The sequence below is a fragment of the Myxocyprinus asiaticus genome, chromosome 1 (genome assembly GCF_019703515.2).
Source record: "Myxocyprinus asiaticus isolate MX2 ecotype Aquarium Trade chromosome 1, UBuf_Myxa_2, whole genome shotgun sequence".
NCBI classification, from domain to species: domain Eukaryota; kingdom Metazoa; phylum Chordata; class Actinopteri; order Cypriniformes; family Catostomidae; genus Myxocyprinus; species Myxocyprinus asiaticus.
Window position 1 is genome coordinate 38,801,843 of NC_059344.1, and position 16,795 is coordinate 38,818,637.

The window sequence follows — 16,795 nt, forward strand, 5'->3', positions numbered from 1 at the left end:
TGTTCTGATTGGGAGCTCTTAGGTAATGAAAGGTCGGAGTGTCCAAACAAAAGCTCATAGTTCTGTTGCTCAGAGCTGAAGTGATGAAGGTACAGTAAATGCCCTTAAAATATTTCACAGAGCATGTGGAACGCTGTCAGCAGTTAAATAAATAAACGCACAAGTCTCAAGATACTGAAACATTCATCATTATCCTGAGGGACATAGTGGTTTATTTGATGTACAATAGTACTGTTCTTACTTAGATTGAGGTTCTCTACACTGATAGGTAAACAAATGAAAACCAGTTCTTCCTTATTAAGGCAGCAGAGCTTTCATTCATATCTGGTGAATGCCAATTCTCTTTTACCTCTTTTAACACCTTTTAGGGAGATATTTAAGATTACATTAGCAATTAGTTTCTGAAAAACATATACAAAACCTCCTGTAAGTATCCTGTCTTATTTATGCATTTGTGTTTCAACATTTAATGTGCTTTTTTCCTTGTCTCTCTGTGTGTGTGCATAACTAGCTACATGGAGTGCTTCGGGTAATTCTTGAACCACTTTTGGGGAACATGCCGCTGGTTGGGGCTCTTTCTCTCTTCTTCCTAAAGAAACCAGTGAGTTCATAAACTTATACCAGAGTTGGACATTGCTGTTACTTCATTAAAGTTAGCATGTTATAGCTATCTAGAAACCAGTTTGAGGATTTTTTTGTAGTGTACCATGGCATATAAATTAACTTCTTCTTTCAGCTACTGTTTTGAACAGTTATTTAGCTCTAATAGCAATATATGATATAACATTTTGTCTTATGTCTTTATCAGACACTGACTTACCAAAGCACCTTACAATGTTTACACATACATTTAACTTATATCAACTTTTTTTTTAAATTCAATATTCAACATTTATTCCTTGCAAAGATTGTACAGTAGGTACGAATTTATATGAATGTACTGAATATGGTGAAGTATATAATTTACTTGATGTTACTGGCCTTGTAGTCTCTCAGTTAATATGAGTTCATAAAAAATGCACGTATGATATAAGAAAATTGTTTTTTTTTTAATTACCTCATGTCACAGTCCAGGAAATTGTTGCCACTTCTTGAAATGTCATGTCACCTACCCATATATGCGAGGTCAGGTTTTGAGCACTGTTTTTAAGGATTCATGTAAGGTGAGAATTAGGCCTAGGGAAGGTGCACCCTATGGTGGGATTTGAAGGGACAGGTAATTGCATTGTAATTGTTAAAAAGCAGTAATATTTTCTGTAATGATGGCCACTTTGTTTTCAAAGTCCTCAGCGATGAATGCAGAAGACAAAGCATGAAAAAAGGCGGAATTGGTTTGAAAATGAATGTGTTATTTCTGAATTAGAAGTACAAGGTCTTGGCTGATAGAATTTCAGAAGAGTTCACCAAAATGAAAATTCTGTCATAATTTATGTTGTTCCAAACCTGTATGACTTTCTTATGTAGAACATAAAAGGAGAAATTTGACTGATTATTACAGTCCATCTTTTCAATACAATAGCAGTCTATTGTGACTGACTTTACAGCCTCAAAGGACCCCAAAGTATAATAAAAGTAATACATGCAGCTCAATGCGTCATTTTCCAAGTCTTCTGAAGGTTTGGGTGAGAAATTTGGTGAGAAACCTGAAAGTAATTTTTAAGTGAAAATCCTGACCTCCGTTGTGTTTTCTAGCTTTGGGACATGTACGTGGAGCCGTTGTTGTGTATATTTAGTGGCACTATCTCAGTGTAAGCTGTTGTATCGACGACCAGATTGAAGAAGAATCCGAGTGAAAGCAAAGAAAAAAATACAAAATTCAAGTATTGTGGAAAGTGATTAGCAAGTTATTTGCATAAATATGCAAACATTCATTAAACATTTACCCTTTGCCTTGTGTGAGACATAGTGTATCCGCCTCAATATTGTTTTTTTTCTATCAGGTTTGACTTTCTTTGGGACTATTCTTTTAGTACAATATACTGTACCATTTATTATCAATTTGTTTCTGCCTAAAGTACAGTTAATGTTACGATAGTAAATTCAAGGGTGGTGATGTAGAATTCTGTGCTGAATTCAAATGGTTTCCGCTTCTCGCGGCTTGCTTCCTCACTGATTCTCACAAAGCTACGAGTTTAAGAGCTTGAGCTTTAAGAGCTTTGCACTCACGCTGCTCTATCCATTGAGCCGTATCCATCTACAGAGCCATACAGGTGCATTTGCCGAGGTTGTGCCTCCACCTGTGTATTTGTCGCTGCTAAACCAGATACTTCAGATGCATCGCTAGACTTCAAAATCAGATGAACCGCGGTTGCATACCAACCCATATAATTGAGAACCAACCGATATACTCCAAGTCTAGATAAACGTTTTAATGCAAAGAGGAACTTGACGATATATTTGATTATTATGACTGATAAACACCCCCCATTTGTAACCTAATGCCCCCCTCTCTACTAATTTGCTCTCAGCGCCCGCTGGCATCTTTGGAACGCCCCCTGGGGGGCAGTACCGCCCCCGTTGAGAACACCTGGTATACAGTATATAATTAAAGAAGATATCAAATGGAGGTGGAATTCTGCAACAATGCTCTGTACTCATCTTACTCAAAGCACAGACACAGATTCTATATTCCTCAAAATAAACCAAACACACAGGAAAATGCAAACACTGCACTTTATGTAAACTTGTAAATAAATAATGCACTAACTTTCCCCAGCACTCTTAAAGGTGCTATATGTAAGATTGACAACAAGCGTTTGAAATGGGTACTGCAGTCCAAATTCAAAATATTGGAGAGTTGTCTGCCCCGCCCTAGACTCGAAGCTCATGCGGGTTGCCACATTCATTGATTCAGATACAAAATACAATAAACTCTTCTAAAACGGATGTAAGGTTTACATTAGATTAGATAGATAAAAACTGTAGCAAGTAGCTAGGGATAGGCATTAGTAACGTTACTCAATTTGGACGTCAGTATTCATTAAACGTATAATCGCATTCGTAAATTGAGTAAATTTTGAGTCAAGCTTGTGGTTTCTGTTGTATTTTTCTGTCACGCTTGTTGTTGCCGAGGTCGTAAACAATCATGGCCCGTCCGCTCCACCGCATTAGTCGCCAGCTTCACCAGCTGTGTCTCGCTGCCTTGAAACCAGGCTACACATGAAACACAGAGTATGAATGCAAGTACTCAAATGTTGAATTTACCCAAAATGTCCATCCCTACTAGTAGCCGAGATAAATTAGATAGCTAATTTTAGGTGACGCTCAATGTTTACCTTTTAAGGAGAAAATTTGCCAACTCAGGATTTCTGGGCTTTAAGCTGTCTCCAGCTTCCAAAGGCATCTCCAATATTTATCCTTGTTTTACTACACCTCTGGTCATGGTGGTTTTTAGACAGATGGTGAGACTTTTTAGGTCGGGTGGAATCTGTTATATCTGATCCAGTTCGTTTGATGGCTTCCATGGCTGCAGCACACAGTGTTGTTTGCCTGCAAACTTGTTCAAATCTGACAACCCGGCAATGTCGAAATACTATTGGTGAGTGGGCAGTGGGCGGGATCACACAGACCAAAACATAAACAGAAATTCCGGCATAAACAGGAATGAAAACTTCAAAGTAGAATATACTGGCTGTAGCATTGTTATCAGAGAAGTCAGTATTTCAACTTAGCATGTTTCCTAATTCTCTAATGAAATATTATGGTCACTTTATGATTTAGTACAGTAAAAATATTACATTTAGCACCTTTAATCTCAGTTTATTTACCAATGTTGACCTTCAGTCATTAAATTCCACCATATAAAATCTGCAATTGACTTTATTTCAGTTAAACGTCCCATCTCTGTTTCATTGCATAAAGGGTTGTGTGTTGGTGTGTGTATATATAATATACACTATATTGCCAAAAGTATTCGCTCATCTGCCTTTAGACGCATATGAACTTAATTGACATCCCATTCTTAATCCATAGGGTTTAATATGACGTCGGCCCACCCTTTGCAGCTATAACAGCTTCAACTCTTCTGGGAAGGCTTTCCACAAGGTTTAGGAGTGTGTTTATGGGAATTTTTGACCATTCTTCCAGAAGCGCATTTGTGAGGTCAGACACTGATGTTGGACGAGAAGGCCTGGCTCGCAGTCTTCGCTCTAATTCATCCCAAAGGTGCTCTATCGGGTTGAGGTCAGGACTCTGTGCAGGCCAGTCAAGTTCTTCCACACCAAACTCGCTCATCCATGTCTTTATGGACCTTGCTTTGTGCACTGGTGCGCAGTCATGTTGGAACAGGAAGGGGCCATCCCCAAACTGTTCCCACAAAGTTGGGAGCATGGAATTGTCCAAAATCTCTTGGTATGCTGAAGCATTCAGAGTTCCTTTCACTGGAACTAAGGGGCCAAGCCCAGCTCCTGAAAAACAACCCCACACCATAATCCCCCCTCCACCAAACTTCACAGTTGGCACAATGCAGTCAGACAAGTACCGTTCTCCTGGCAACCGCCAAACCCAGACTCGTCCATCAGATTGCCAGATGGAGAAGCCTGATTCGTCACTCCAGAGAACATGTCTCCACTGCTCTAGAGTCCAGTGGCGGCGTGCTTTACACCACTGCATCCGACGCTTTGCATTGCACTTGGTGATGTATGGCTTGGATGCAGCAGCTCGGCCATGGAAACCCATTCCATGAAGCTCTCTACGCACTGTTCTTGAGCTAATCTGAAGGCCACATGAACTTTGGAGGTCTGTAGCGATTGACTCTGCAGAAAGTTGGCGACCTCTGCGCACTATGCGCCTCAGCATCCGCTGACCCCGCTCTGTCATTTTACGTGGCCTACCACTTCGTGGCTGAGTTGCTGTCATTCCCAATCACTTCCACTTTGTTATAATACCACTGACAGTTGACTGTGGAATATTTAGTAGCGAGGAAATTTCATGACTGGACTTGTTGCACAGGTGGCATCCTATCACAGTACCACGCTGGAATTCACTGAGCTCCTGAGAGTGGCCCATTCTTTCACAAATGTTTGTAGAAGCAGTCTACATGCCTAGGTGCTTCATTTTATACACCTGTGGCCATGGAAGTGATTGGAACACCTGAATTCAATTATTTGGATGGGTGAGCGAATACTTTTGGCAATATAGTGTATATATACTAGATAAATTCAGTTCTGCTCATTGTTTAATGTTAGTGTGCTTGGACACAGATGTATTTTTTTAAGATTAACTTCCAATATCCATGTCTTCTCCCCCAAACTCCATGCCGAAGTGGATTGATCTCATCGTATAAAAAAGGAAAACAGCTTTGTGTTAAACTCTATTCCGATTCCACTATGATGGATTTTGGTCATGTTTAGCAAAAAGCTCCCAAGTGACTTCATTCTGAGTGCTCTAAACTCCCAGAGGAAACCCACATGCCCACTCTCTGATATTGTCAGTGTCAGCAGAGGTTTTTAAATGAGACAAATCCATTTCATTGCCTTTTAGTGGATTGGGAACGAAATGTGATACTTTTCAATAAACAGATTTGTCCATGTTTGAGGCTAGCTGAGCCAAGTGGTCTGTGTCTCAAAGGAGGATATTCCCCTCAATCATGGCAGCAGTTCCCATGGCAATAGCAATAAATGAGGATTTGCAAGATTCTCTATTTAAAGATTTGCTAATTGGCAAAAAAATGATTTTAACAACTCTTTACCACATGTAGCAGTGACAGACAGTCGGTGTCACTGACCTACACTACTGGTCAAAAGTTTTGAAACTTGACTGAAATGTTTCTCATGATCTTAAAAATCTTTTGATCTGAAGGCGTATGCTTAAATTTTTGAAAACAAAAATATAATTGTGCCAACATATTCATTTATTTCATTATAAAATGTAAAAAAAAAAAAAATGTTTTATGAAATTGATGACTTGGACCAAATAATAAAGAAAAGCAGCCAATAAGTGCCCAACATAGATGGGAACTCCTTCAATACTGTTTAAAAAGCATCCCAGGGTGATACCTCAAGAAGTTGGTTGAGAAAATGTCAAGAGTACATGTCTGCAAATTCTAGGCAAAGGGTGACTACTTTGAAGATGCTAAAATATACTCAGTTTTGATTTATTTTGGATTTTGTTTAGTCACAAAATAATTCCCATTGTTCCATTTATGTTATTCCATAGTTTTGATGACTTTACTATTATTCTAAAATGTGAAGGAAAAAAAATTATAATAAAGAATGAGTAAGTGTTTCAAAACTTTTGACTGGTAGTGTAGATTCTACAGTCAGTCAGTCAGTACCAGATTAGTAGCAGGGCAGCTCAATGTGATTTTAGCACAATTTCTGGCACTCTTGGGGCTCTTTCTGGGCTTGAATGAGGCAGGTGTATGAGCACTGAAGTGGTTTGAGTGTTGTATCCAGTGTCCTGCAGTCTGACTGTAGTTTTCTGATGCACTGCAGAGGCAGCCGCTCTTCTTCAGATAGTCCTCTGCAGTGCCAGTGGCACCTTGAAGCAAACTCCTGGAGGAAAACAAGCTAAGAGTACATTTTAGATTACATATCTCCCCATTTTTAGTGCTTTCCCCCTCTCTCTCTTCTCTTTTACTGCTGTACAGTTTTCAGTCTCTCACATTGAACAGTTCATAGCATTGCTTTTTATGTGCTCAAATTACAGTGGGACTTCACTGCCATTGAAAGCACTGGTGGTACAATATTACCACCAATAATATTATAATATTAGCTCCAGGCATGTTCAGACTTGTTTATTGTTTTGTGCTGTGATTTATCTTTCTCTGCTGAACAGGTATAACTGCATTTTCTCCACATTTATTTATGCAACTTACCTATATGCCTAACTCTTTTTCTCATTCAGCTATTAGACATAAACTGGACTGGCCTCACAAACATATTGGACATTCCAGGGCTAAAGTAAGTTAACTTCTTCAGTGGATTGTTTTGTCATTTACTTAGCTAAACAATTTTTGTTTCTTGGAAAGCTTTGTAACTTGACTCCAGTCCCACAAAGCGTCTTACAAAACCTGTGATTATTGTCATGAGGTCAGTCCATCTCAAGTGGTCCAATACAGGTTGCTTGACCATTTTTAATTTTCCTAATTTTTTTTGAGTGATTACCTCTGTATATTGGTATTGCAAAACCACCAGTTTTGTATTTTTATTTTACTTGGTTTAACCATGACGGCCATCTTTGTGTCACGGCACATTTTGTGTCTGGGAGGATGCCTCAGGGCAGAGGTGGGGTCTGGCGGCCTGGGAGGAGACCTCAGGGCAAAGGCGGGGTCTGGTGATCTGGGAGGTGGCCTCAGGGCAGAGGGGGAATGTCCTCCGTGGCTGGGGGCACTGGCAGTGACAGGGGAACGGCCTCCATGGCTGGGGGCACTGGCAGTGACAGGGGAACGGCCTCCATGGCTGGGGGCACTGGCAGTGACAGGGGAATGGCCTCTGTGGCTGGGGGCACTGGCAGTGACAGGGGAAGGCTTCTGTGGCTGGGGGTACTGGCAGTGACAGGGGAATGGCCTGCGTGGTTGTGAGCACAGGCAGTGACGGGGAACGACCTCCATGGTCGTGGGCACTGGCAGTGACAGGGGAACGACCTCCTTGGTCGTGGGCACTGGCAGCGACTGGGGAACGGCCTCCGTGGCCGGGAGCGCTGGTAGCGACTGGGGAACGGCCTCCGTGGCCGGGAGCGCTGGCAGCGACTGGGGAACGGCCTCCGTGGCCGTGGACGCTGGCAGCGACTGGGGAACGGCCTCCGTGGCCGTGGACGCTGGCAGCGACTGGGGAACGGCCTCCGTGGCCGTGGACGCTGGCAGCGACTGGGGAACGGCCTCCGTGGCCGTGGACGCTGGCAGCGACTGGGGAACGGCCTCCGTGGCCGTGGACGCTGGCAGCGACTGAGGAGTAAGTGCCCTCCTTCTCCTCTTCTGGGCAGAGGGGCACTACTGCTGTCCTCTGGTTGGGATGAGGAATGGAAGTCCTCTGAGGCACAGGCTGAAACAAACTCCTCCCATTTCATAGCCTGCCTGACTGCCTCGAGAAAACCTCCATCCTCATCCTGATCTGGGACCCAAGATCTAAAATGTTCATTCAGACCTGCCCAAAAGAGATTGATTAGGCAGGTCTAATCGTATCCCAGACCGAGGACAATGATAAAAACTCAAGGGCATATACCCACATTGACTTGTCCTCCTGCCATACCCTGCACATTCTTCTTATGCGCTCTGTGCGCTAGCGGGCAGAAGAACCAGATTGAGAAAAAAAACTCTGGCAGAGGCGCAGAGTTGAAGAAATAAAAGGGAATTTATTCAATACAAAATAAAGGGGAAAAACTCAACCAAAACTCCCACAAGGGGGAAAACAAACATAAACAACCCGTTCATGTTCAAACAGGAATGGAGTAATATGAGCTGAGCGCTTGGAATGTGTAAGCATATGTTCTAGCAGCAGAATTTTGAATATATTGCAGCCTAGCAATAGAGTTAGCAAGGTAAACCAATGAAGAGGGCATTGCAATAGTCAAGACGTGAGGATATAAATGCATGACCCAGTGTTTCGGCATCTTTGAGATTGATAAAGGGACGAAGGCGAGCAATGTGGCGAAGGTGAAAGAAGGCAATTTTAGATACACATTTAATATGAGCTTCAAAAGTGAGGGAGGGATCAAAGATGATACCTAATTTTTTTACAGTGTTGGATGGTTTAATGAAAGTGCCATCAATATCACAACCAAAGTCATAAGGAATTTTTTTCATGACACAAAGATGGCCGTCGTGGTTAAACCAAGTAAAATAAAAATAAAAACTGGTGGTTTTGCAATACCAATACATACAGGTAAACACACAAAAAAAAAAAAAAATGTATTGGATCACTTGAGATGGACTGACCCAATGATTATTTTTGTCTTGGTGATGCTGCTAGTTCTGTAACTGTTTTGATTTGCTTTAAAGGCCCTCTTGGTTGTCATCCACAGATAAATAAACCAGGGGGTCTTGAGCAGTTTAATAGTACAGAGCATTTGTTCAGCAATGTGTGTTGACTTTGGCTGGTTAAATGTAAGAAATTAGTAATTGGACTACTAAAGTTTCCTTCATCTATGAATTTGCAAACTACATCCAATATCAAAATTGCTCAGGGCTCAAAATTATAACTTCAGGTATACTGGATTGTTTGTGTTTAAATTTATTTGAAAGGATTTGAGTATGCTGCATTATAAACCGGGATTTGCTTTTGGACGAATACCTTTGTAATCATGTTTATACTTGCACCGCTCACTTCAGAGACAGTAGATATTAAATCAGAGTGGAATTGTTAGCATTAGGACAAGATTTTAATTTTAAAGTCCACAGTCTAGTCCAGTCTGCAAGGCCGCATTATGAACTCAAACTACCTTACTAATTATTTAGATCTTGGATATACATCAACTGTGTTGCCCTCTAAAGCATTCACAATGTCATTACAATTATTTATCAGAAACATTAACCAAAGAAACATGATCTAAACGAGCACTGGAATTCCAGATTAGTGGGTGAAACCTTAATGTGTTGCTGCAAGATGATGTTTGCAGTAAAAGTGGGAAGAGATTCATGATTGTTGCACCTCTGGTTGTGCTGATCGTGCAGACACACACTGGTGGGAGAGTAATTACACAGCTCTAGTTGTTCCCTAACACAGCGGTGGTCTGTGGGCATGGTTGTATTTTTAACTTTTTCTTGTTTAATTGCTGTCATTTATCAGATACCAGCTTTTAATGCTTTACTGCAGGGTAGATCTGTCAGCCAGTCAGTGACAGCGCTTGTGTACTGTATGTACAGTTCATAAAGGTTAGTGTATTGAAGAGCTGCTATAGAGTTTAGCTCTTAAATGCATTCAGCATTTTTGTATTTGTAGTTTGATTTGTGTATCATGACTTTAGTTTGTCAACTCACGCTTTTTATTTAAAGGAATAGTTCACCCAAATATGAAAATTCTCTCATGATTTACTCACCCTCATGCCATCCCAGATGTGTATGGATTTCTTTCTTCAGCAGAACACAAACAAAGATTTTTTAGAACAATATCTTATTAGTTTTGTAATGAAATAAATTAATATGTTGGCACAATTATATTTTTGTCTACAAAACTAATTTCAAACATTTAAGCATACGCCTTCAGATCAAAAGATTTTTAAGATCATAAGAAACATTTCAGTCAAGTGTTTCAAAACTTTGGACCGGTAGTGTAATGGTATTGTTATTGTTAAGCTCAGATCTTCTGATGTTTTTCTTCATAGCTTTGTGGGGGACATTTATGGCCCAGAATTGTTTTTGTGCGTTAACTTAAACATTGCCATGATGCAAAAGATTATGATTGCTTGATAGTGATGTAGTCTGAAAAAAAAAAAAAAATGATGGTAATGTTGATTCAGTTTCAGTTTCAATTGCTGCACTGGCCACAACATAGACTTCTAGTGCTAATACAGACTGATTTAATAATTTTTGTCCATTAAACTTAGTTGGTTGCTGATTGATTATCTGTATGCTGATGCATTTTGATTTTGAACTATTTTAATTAAGTAGAAACTTTATTCCCTTTTGTCCAGTACATAATATCACTTTTGTTTTCGCTGTAGTCACTGCTCCACACTGTACAGGTGCATCTCAATAAATTAGAATGTCGTGGAAAAGTTCATTTATTTCAGTAATTCAACTCAAATTGTGAAACTCGTGTATTAAATAAATTCAATGCACACAGACTGAAGTAGTTTAAGTCTTTGGTTCTTTTAATTGTGACGATTTTGGCTCACATTTAACAAAAACCCACCAATTCACTATCTCAAAAAATTAGAATATGGTGACATGCCAATCAGCTAATCAACTCAAAACACCTGCAAAGTTTTCCTGAGCCTTCAAAATGGTCTCTCAGTTTGGTTCACTAGGCTACACAATCATGGGGAAGACTGCTGATCTGACAGTTGTCCAGAAGACAATCATTGACACCCTTCACAAGGAGGGTAAGCCACAAACATTCATTGCCAAAGAAGCTGGCTGTTCACAGATTGCTGTATCCAAGCATGTTAACAGAAAGTTGAGTGGAAGGAAAAAGTGTGGAAGAAAAAGATGCACAATCAACCGAGAGAACCGCAGCCTTATGATTGTCAAGCAAAATCGATTCAAGAATTTGGGTGAACTTCACAAGGAATGGACTGAGGCTGGGGTCAAGGCATCAAGAGCCACCACACACAGACAAGGAACAGTGTCAAGGAATTTGGCTACAGTTGTCGTATTCCTCTTGTTAAGCCACTCCTGAACCACAGACAACGTCAGAGGCGTCTTACCTGGGCTAAGGAGAAGAAGAACTGGACTGTTGCCCAGTGGTCCAAAGTCCTCTTTTCAGATGAGAGCAAGTTTTGTATTTCATTTGGAAACCAAGGTCCTAGAGTCTGGAGGAAGGGTGGAGAAGCTCATAGCCCAAGTTGCTTGAAGTCCAGTGTTAAGTTTCCACAGTCTGTGATGATTTGGGGTGCAATGTCATCTGCTGGTGTTGGTCCATTGTGTTTTTTGAAAACCAAAGTCACTGCACCTGTTTACCAAGAAATTTTGGAGCACTTCATGCTTCCTTCTGCTGACCAGCTTTTTAAAGATGCTGATTTCATTTTCCAGCAGGATTTGGCACCTGCCCACACTGCCAAAAGCACCAAAAGTTGGTTAAATGACCATGGTGTTGGTGTGCTTGACTGGCCAGCAAACTCACCAGACCTGAACCCCATAGAGAATCTATGGGGTATTGTCAAGAGGAAAATGAGAAACAAGAGACCAAAAAATGCAGATGAGGTGAAGGCCACTGTCAAAGAAACCTGGGCTTCCATACCACCTCAGCAGTGCCACAAACTGATCACCTCCATGCCAAGCCGAATTGAGGCAGTAATTAAAGCAAAAGGAGCCCCTACCAAGTATTGAGTACATATACAGTAAATGAACATACTTTCCAGAAGGCCAACAATTCACTAAAAATGTTTTTTTTATTGGTCTTATGATGTATTCTAATTTTTTGAGATAGTGAATTGGTGGGTTTTTGTTAAATATGAGCCAAAATCATCACAATTAAAAGAACCAAAGACTTAAACTACTTCAGTCTGTGTGCATTGAATTTATTTAATACACGAGTTTCACAATTTGAGTTGAATTTCTGAAATAAATGAACTTTTCCACGACATTCTAATTTATTGAGATGCACCTGTATAACACTACCTCAGGATTTTAAGATATAGACTCTCTGTACAACACAAGACAAAAGAGGAGCATAAAACAGTCTTGTGTTGGGTTTTAATATAATGTTTAATGGTTAATTGTGCTGCCATTTGTACAGAAACAAATACAACTAAAATAATATAGTATAATGTTGTCTCTAGTATAATTTTACACAATTTTATTTAAAGGAATATTCCGGGTTCAATACAAGTTAAGCTCAATCGACAGCATTTGTGGCATTATATTGATTACCACAAAAATTAATTTTGACTTGCCCCTCCTTTTCTTTAAAAATAGCAAAAATCTGGGTTGAAGTGAGACACAAATGGAAGTGAATGGGGGCCAATTTTTGAACATTAAAATACTCACTGTTTCAAAAGTACAGCCACAAGACTCAAATAATTCATGAAAAGTTTTAATAGAACAATTAATGTATGTAAATGCTTTTATAAATTATAAGCTTAAAAAGTTTGCCTTTAAATCCTCTAAAAATTGGCCCAATTCACTTCCATTGTAAGTGCCTCACTGTAATCTCAATTGTTTGCTTAAAAAAAAAAAAAGGAGGGACAAGTCAAAATTAATTTTTGCGGTAATTAACATTATGCCACAAATGCTGTCGGTTGAACTTAACTTGTATTGAACCCGGAATATTCCTTTAATACTGTACCTCTATGTTTTAGAGATCAGCAATTAGCAAAGAATTCCAACATATTTGTACATGTGTCAGAAAAGAACAGTACTTTACAGAAATACATTTGCACCTTGGGCCCTCCTGCTACAATCATGGCAAATTAAATTTTTCTGTCAGTACAGTTACATTCAAGCCTTGCCTACTGGTGTGTGTTACAGCTGCACTGGCAGAACTGCAAGGTTTTCAGCAAAGTGAGTGCGCTGTCCAGAAACAGACTGGATAAATTAAATGCAAGAGAGTGGAATGAGGAACTTGGAACTTGTTGCCAGAGGCCAGTTAGATGCATACAGTTCTGTAGTGCCAAATGCTGATCTAGGACTCTCATGAAATTCATGAAAATGTACTTAAGCTAATGTTACAAACCACATGACTGAAAAGTGTCAGATGATCCTGAGTAATTGTTTTTATAAAATTGTTGGCTCCAAGTCAGGGAGACAATTCAGAGGGTGTTTGAATGTGGCGATTGTCTTAGCAATAAATCCAGGAGATGCAGGATTTGCAATTTTTTTTAATTTGTTTTCTTTGTCAAACCAACAGTTGGCATGAGCGAAATCTTGTTCTAATTACAGTAATCATCAGTCCAAATTATTATTATTATCTGTTTTCGATGTAGCTACCTACATTTAGAAATTTTGACAGCATCTTTCATAAGAAAATTATGTCTAAATTATTTATTTATTATTTTCTTTTTTGGCAGTGGCTTCTCAGACCACATGATTCAGGATATTATCAGCAGTTACATGGTGCTGCCCAACAGAATCACTGTACCACTGATAGGTGAGGTCGAACTGGCACAACTCCGCTTCCCCATGCCAAAGGTGAACACACACGCACTCAGAGTCCATTATTCAGCAAATCCTACATATTTTTGTTCAAATCAATATTCAGTAACATCTCATATAGTCTTTTATTGCATCTAATTTTGTCTCGCTCCCTCATCAGGGAGTTCTTAGGATTCATTTTCTAGAAGCTCAGAATCTGGAAGTCAAGGACACGTATCTGGGTGGGCTGATCAAAGGCAAGTCTGACCCATATGGCATGCTGCTGGTCTGTAACCAGCTCTTCAGAAGCAAGACCATCAAAGAATGTCTGCACCCCAAATGGAACGAGGTGTATGAGGTGAATACATTTACACAGACACACACTGAGACACTTACTGCCCTAACTGCACTTACAAACTAACAAAAAAGTGATATGTTGTGATGCAGTGTAATACTCATGCACAAAACTAAAATGTTTGCATGTATGTGTTTGTAATTGTGTTTCATTATCAGGCACTAGTATATGAACATTCAGGACAAAATCTGGAAATTGAGCTATTCGATGAAGACCCAGATAAAGATGACTTCTTGGGCAGGTGCCATATTATCATCATTGTATGTAACCTCTCTATTATCATGACATTTTTTGATGATTTATTCATTTTTGTTCCAGTCTAATGATTGACTTGAGTGAGCTCCATAAGGAACAGAAGGTTGATGAGGTAATACAGTCACACTCACATTCTCACAAGTTTTATTTACTGTACGCCTCACATCCTCAGAAAATGTCACCAACAGGTTTATTTCAGTATCCTCTCATTAATGGCCTACCATTGGATCAATGCACAATTTCACATTTGGATTTGTCCAAATTACAAACAAAGATGAAAACATACACATTTGAACGGCATATTCATCCCATAGTGCCTACTAAAATACATTAGTGGTGCCCCACCATTAAATTACAGTGTAATTTGGTAGAAGTAAATCTGTGGAGTTAAAATTTCGCAGTATTTCAGTCAGTGATTTCATTGTTTTTGTTTTACATAAAAATGAGTATCATGCTGTCATTTCTTTGGAACTTTAAAACTTCAAAGATTTTAAACATTTCATCTGTGATTTGGAATGAGTTGAATGTTGTTTAACATAGCTGCCATTCCAGTTCTCTGATCACTCATGGTTTTTCACAGTGGTTTGACTTGGAAGAAGTTACTACTGGCAAGCTTCATCTGAGATTAGAATGGCTGTCATTGTACCCAAGTTCTGAAAAACTAGATCAAGTATGCATTCACATTTACACCCACACAAACTCATGAACTCACAGATAGACTATATGGGGGAAAAAACAAAAGCTAATCCTTTTGATCAGTGGATTCTAATCATCATTCTCATTTAATCTCACATCAGGTTCTGAAGAACATAAGGGCTAATGACAGTCTCTCTTCAGCTCTGCTAGTTGTTTACCTGGACTCTGCCAGTAATTTGCCGGTAAGAACAGCAATAATCAGTATTATTAATGTGTGTGTGTTTGTGTGTGCGTCACGTGCACATCATCTGCCTATGTACGTAAATAGGCTGATGTGATCTCATACCTCAAGAAGAAAGAAGTCTTGTATTTTTTCATGTGTATCAGTTTACGTATGTTACAAGGATGTAGTTGAACGTTTTGTTGTGTATATGTTCTGGAGTAGTCTAGATAAATTTAAATACATATGTGAACAAATATATAAACCCTATTTCCAGAAAAATTGGGACATTTTGTAAAATGCAATAAAAACAAGAATCTGTGATTTGTTAAATCTCTTGAACCTTTATTTAACTGACAAAAGTACAAAGAAAAGATTTCCAATGTTTTCACTGACCAACTTAATTGTATTTTGTAAATCTAAACAAATTTAGAATTTGATGCCTGCAACACACTCAAAAAAATTTAGGACAGAGGCTTGATTACCACTGTGTTACATCACCTTTTCTTTTAAATATACTTTTTAATCTTTAGGGACAGAGGATACTAATGGTTGCAGTTTTGCATGTGGAATTTTTGCCCATTCTTGCTTGATACAAGACTTCAGCTGCTCAACAGTCCATGGTCATCGTTTTCTGATTCTGTTCTTCATGATGCACCATACATTTTAAATAGGAGACAGATCTGGACTGCAGGCAGGCCAGTCAAGCACACGCACTCTGTGTCTACGAAGCCACGCTGTTGTAGCACATGCAGAATGAGGCCTGGCATTGTTTTGCTGAAATAACCATGGACTTCCTGGGAAAAGACGTCATCTTGATGGCAGCATGTCTCTCTAAAATCCCAATATACGCCTCCACGTCTATGTTACCTATACACATATGCAAGTCACCCATGCGGTGGGCACTGATGCACCCCCATACCATGAGAGATGTTGGCTTTTGCACCTTTCATTGATGAAAGTCTGGATGGTCCCTTTCGTCTTTGGCACAGAGAACGCAACGTCCATTTTTCCAAAAACAAGCTGAAACGTGGACTCGTCTGACCACAGCACACATTTCCACTGTATTTCGGACCATCTGAGATGATCTGGGGCCAGAAAACTCAGCGGCGTTCCTGTATAGAATTGATATATGGCATTCTCCTTGCGTAATAGAGTTTCAGGTTGCATTTCTTGATGCAGTGGTGGACTGTGTTAAGTGACAACAGTTTTCTGAAGTACTCCCGAGCCCATGCGGCTATATTTAACACAGTAGCATGGCGGTTTCTCATGCAATGCAGTCTGAGGCCTTGAAGTTCAAACACATTCAACAGTCATTTCCGGCCTTGCCCAACACGGACTGAGATTTCTCTGATTCCCTGAATCTTTTCACAATATTATGTACGGTAGATGGTGAAACACCTAAATTCTTTGCAATCTTGTGTTGAGAAATGTTATTTTTGAACTGTTTGACAACTCTCTCATGAAGTTTGGCACAAAGTGGTGAGCCACGACCCATCTTTGCTTGCAAAGACTGAGCATTTGGTGGATGCTCCTTTTATACCCAATCATGATACCCTCTCCTGCTACCAACTCACCTGCTTATTGTGGAATGTTTCAAAATGGTGTAACTTGAATATTCTATAAACTTTTCATTCTTATTTTGCCCCTGTCCCAACTT

The 16,795-nt window shown here is 39.7% G+C and overlaps 1 protein-coding gene across 3 annotated transcripts in view; it reads left to right on the plus strand.

The window, feature by feature from the left end:
• Window positions 1-16,795, plus strand: part of LOC127444553 (extended synaptotagmin-2-like) — a 46,167-nt gene that overhangs the window by 14,487 nt on the left and 14,885 nt on the right. For 2 of the 3 annotated variants that reach the window (XM_051703976.1, XM_051703984.1), the window contains exons 6-13: window positions 512-601; window positions 6,847-6,902; window positions 13,606-13,726; window positions 13,851-14,027; window positions 14,183-14,265; window positions 14,343-14,391; window positions 14,860-14,949; window positions 15,077-15,157. In XM_051703976.1, the coding sequence (XP_051559936.1) occupies window positions 512-601; window positions 6,847-6,902; window positions 13,606-13,726; window positions 13,851-14,027; window positions 14,183-14,265; window positions 14,343-14,391; window positions 14,860-14,949; window positions 15,077-15,157 (747 nt within the window). The remainder of the gene's footprint in view (window positions 1-511; window positions 602-6,846; window positions 6,903-13,605; window positions 13,727-13,850; window positions 14,028-14,182; window positions 14,266-14,342; window positions 14,392-14,859; window positions 14,950-15,076; window positions 15,158-16,795) is intronic. The other variant, XM_051703994.1, reaches the window with a different exon arrangement.